The following is a 3,673-nucleotide window of genomic DNA, read 5'->3' on the forward strand; positions in this document are numbered from 1 at the left end:
TAAAAAATGTACAGGATGGTGGGTACTTATATGCGAGGGAGTATGCTTCTGTATCTTTCGAGTTTAAGTGAGTGGGGTGTGTCTGTGTGGAGAGTAAGTCATGTGTGGAAAGGGCAGGAGGAAGGATGGGATCCAAGTTCTGACACCGCCACACTGGCTTCCCCACTCACCCCTCTCAAGGCCTGCTGGGCAGCGCTGGTAGCTGGCGAGAGAAAACAGAGCAGCCAGTATCCGAACAGCAGCCCAGATGCCTGGATCCCCTTCTTCCTTTCGAGGTGAATCACGATCATGGCGAAGCTCTGGACAGGAAAGTCAGGCCAAGCCCTTAGGGTGCGTGGGAGGGGAGGCCCCACTTTCCCCCACATTCTCTACCAGGGCAGCAGCAGCAGGGGCGAGCCGAGCTCCAGACTGAGGACGTCATTACCATTGTGGTGAGCCACACCGAAGGGTGAATGAGGAATTCGGGGGCCTCGGGCGTTCCCTGCTGGATTTTCCAAAGAGCGACAGACACACTGAAGATGAACAGGACTACAAGGGCAAGCCCAAGCACCTAGGAAGACAGGCTTAGATAAGGCTGGGGGTGACAAGAAAGATGGTGGCAACCTGGAGTGAGACCCCCATGGCCAACTGGGGCCCTGTTACGAACCAATGTCACAAGTTATCAATGTGCCAGTGGGAAGCATGTGTAAGGGGCATTGCAGATCAGTCCTGACTTGGAACTGTTGTATAAATAACGACCAACAAGAGCTTGAGCCAACCCAATGTTTTCCAAAATGCGGGAGGTGCTCCAATAGTGCATGTGCAAGGTGACTTCAGGTGTAAAGACACAATATGAAATGAAATTTACTCACTGGGTGAGAAAGGTATACCCTCAAGTCATTTTCAGTCCCTACTAAGGAGAAACTCTCTGTTGGGTCAGTAAGTTTTTAGGGTCTCCCTAATACATATTGGCCTCTCTTTGAATAAGAGAAAGAGAGAGAGCATGCCACGTGGAAGAGAAGGCCAGAGCAAGGCACCCTGGAGGAACTAGCAAAGGTACCTCAGTTAGTGCAAAGCAGGGGTTGGTAAAATACCACTCACAGTCTAAGTCTGGCCTGCTGTCTGTTTTTGTATGGCCTGTGAGCTAAGAATGGTTTTTACGTTTTTCAGTCGTTGGGGAGAAAAAATCAAAAGAAGTGTAATATGTCACGACATGTAAGAATTATAGAAAATCCGAGTTTCAGTGACTATAATTAAGGTTTTACTGAAACACAGTCATGTCTGTTTGTTTACTAAGGGCTACATTCATGCTATAAGTGCAGAGTGGAGTAGTTGAAACAGAGATCACATGGCCCACAAAGATTCAAATATGGGGCCTTTAAATTTGCCCCCCCCCCATAGGTAACAGGCAATAGAGCAAAAATTAACAAGGTGATATGGGAATGAATGAACCTTGAAGAACATTTTTGTAGAAGTCTGGAGAAGGTGATGGATGAGTGGAACGGCTCACACTAGGAATGCCAGTGTTTATCTAACACACTAAAATAAATACATAACAATTAAAAAAACTGTCTGTAGTTCTGCCAGTGGGGAAACATAAAAATAAATGCATAACTTAAAATTTTAAAAATTGTGGCCCTAAAATCACTTTATGTACCCCAGAAGTACACAGGGGGCACTTTGGGAAATGCCAGGTTATAGTAGCTACAAATCGTCCCAGAACATGTGAGAGTGTGTGTGTGTGTGTGTGTGGACGTGCACAGATTTTCATCATTACAAAATCTGTTTGGGGGAAACTCGCTCCACCTAGCTTACCTGGGTAGCCTCTCTAGTATTGCTCTTTTTAATGAACAGTTTCCCTTCTTGTCTCCACCCTGTGTGCTCCCTGATAGGAGGAGAGTTCACTTCAGGGTCTCCTCCAGGGTCCACCCTCCCCCTGCCCTGCAATTGTCTGATTCCAGGCTCCCAGCTGCAGTGGATACCATTTTGGCTTTGAAGAGGGGAGACATCCGGAGGTAGCCCCTGCCATGGCGGTGGATGTAGAGGAGGTAGATGGGGCCCAGGATCCAGAGGTACAAGGGGGGCACCCAGACTCCTGCTGTTCTCAGAAAGCAAAGGCTCAGCAGGCGGGTGCTGGCAGGTTCCGGCTCCGTCTGGTTCCAGACCTGAGAGAACACCAGGCAATTCTTCCGATAGTAAAATGCAGGGGTCCCAAACTCACCTGCCTAGAGGATCAGGCGACTTTTTAGACTCCTAACATTTACATAAAAATGTGCCAAGTGCTCTTTGGAATACCTTATAATTCTCAGTTCCTTTCATCCTAACATCACCCCTATGAGTTAGATGCAATTTTCATACTGATTTGGCAGATGAGGAAGGTGAGGCGCATAGACATTGAGTAATTTGGCTGAAATCACCCAGCTGGGAAGTGGGTGATTTGAACCCAGGGACTTGGGTCCTCGGGTCTAGGAGACCTCGGCTCCATAATGAGTGCTAGGCACAGACTGTCACTTAACAAATTCTAGGAGGTAGGCACTACTGTCCCCATTTCACAGACCAAGAAGGAAACTGCCTCTTTCAGACCCACACAAATAGGGAGTGGCAGAGCTGACTCTGATGCAGGCCAACCTGACCCCAAAACTTGTTCTACTGGTGGTCTCAATCTGTGATTTTTATCTTGGCTCCTTGGCTGGCCCTCTCTAACTCTAGAAGAAATGTTAAGTTTAGCAGACATGGCCTCTCCAACTCTCCCCCTGCTGTGTTACCCACCAGCCATGCACCCATCCTCACTCATCTACTCCTCCTGGCTTCACCACTCACGAGCTGTGTGAGCTTTAACCTCTCCGTGTCTCAGCTTCTCTCCCTGCAGAAGGGGGATAACAAAAGACTCTACCTCTAAAGGTTGCATTAAATGGGTCACCAGCAGTAAAGCGCACACCACAATGCTGGGCACAGAACCAGCCCTCAGCTAACACAGCTGTAGTTACTGCCTTACCTACCTGGCTCCTGAAATGCTGGGAGATCGCGACCCCCACCCCCACGCTGTGAACTCCACTGCCTGGAGTCCTTTGCTAAGAGCAGGATGGGAAAGGAAGGCAGACACGTAGAGGGTCCCGAGGACCGGAAGGGCTCTGCGGGCGGTGGGAAGGGTTTGCGGGGGCCACTAGCTTTGCCCAAATGAAGGTCAAGGTCCCAGTAGCTGGGAGGTATGGAGGACCCTTAAATAGTGCCGGGCTGGCCGGGGGCCGGCTTGGGGAAATGGGTCGCAATCTGCTGCCGTTCGGGAGCCAGAGCAGGTCTTCTCGCTTCCCAGGGACAGGAATTTGGGGGGTCTGTCCCCTCCCCGGTATCACAGCCCCAAAGATCTGCGGCCAAACAGAGCCGGAGGGGGTGGGGTGGGAGGGAGGAAAAGGCGGCGGGATGGGGACACTCACCCCCGGCCCCGCGCAGGGCTCGCCAGGCAGCGCCATCGGGTGCACTCTGTCGGTCGGTCGGTCCGAGCGTCAGTCTGTCGGTCGGTCCCTGGGCAGCCTCCTCCGCCGCGCTCCTGGCCAGGGAAGAGGCGGGGCCGGGCAGGTCCCCGTCCAGCGGGGATTCGAGTCTGGTATTTGGAGGCCTGGGGCAAGGTCCATCGGCGCGGCAGGGGTGGGGCGACGGGGGTGAAACGAGGCAAGGGGATGGGGGTGGGGGTGGG

General features: G+C 51.8%; 1 protein-coding gene across 1 annotated transcript in view; it reads right to left on the reverse strand.

Annotated features, from left to right (window-relative positions):
* ABCC6 (ATP-binding cassette, sub-family C (CFTR/MRP), member 6) overlaps positions 1 to 3,489 on the reverse strand; it is a 52,763-nt gene extending 49,274 nt beyond the window's left edge. Inside the window, exons 1-4 of the mRNA XM_008586231.1 lie at positions 3,414 to 3,489; positions 1,962 to 2,144; positions 425 to 550; positions 171 to 299 (exon numbers count right to left, since the gene is read on the reverse strand). Coding sequence (XP_008584453.1) covers positions 171 to 299; positions 425 to 550; positions 1,962 to 2,144; positions 3,414 to 3,449 — 474 coding nt within the window. The 5' untranslated portion in view covers positions 3,450 to 3,489. The remainder of the gene's footprint in view (positions 1 to 170; positions 300 to 424; positions 551 to 1,961; positions 2,145 to 3,413) is intronic.
* Positions 3,490 to 3,673: the final 184 nt, after the last annotated feature.

The sequence above is a fragment of the Galeopterus variegatus genome, unplaced genomic scaffold (genome assembly GCF_000696425.1).
Source record: "Galeopterus variegatus unplaced genomic scaffold, G_variegatus-3.0.2 Scaffold3892, whole genome shotgun sequence".
Lineage (NCBI taxonomy): Eukaryota > Metazoa > Chordata > Mammalia > Dermoptera > Cynocephalidae > Galeopterus > Galeopterus variegatus.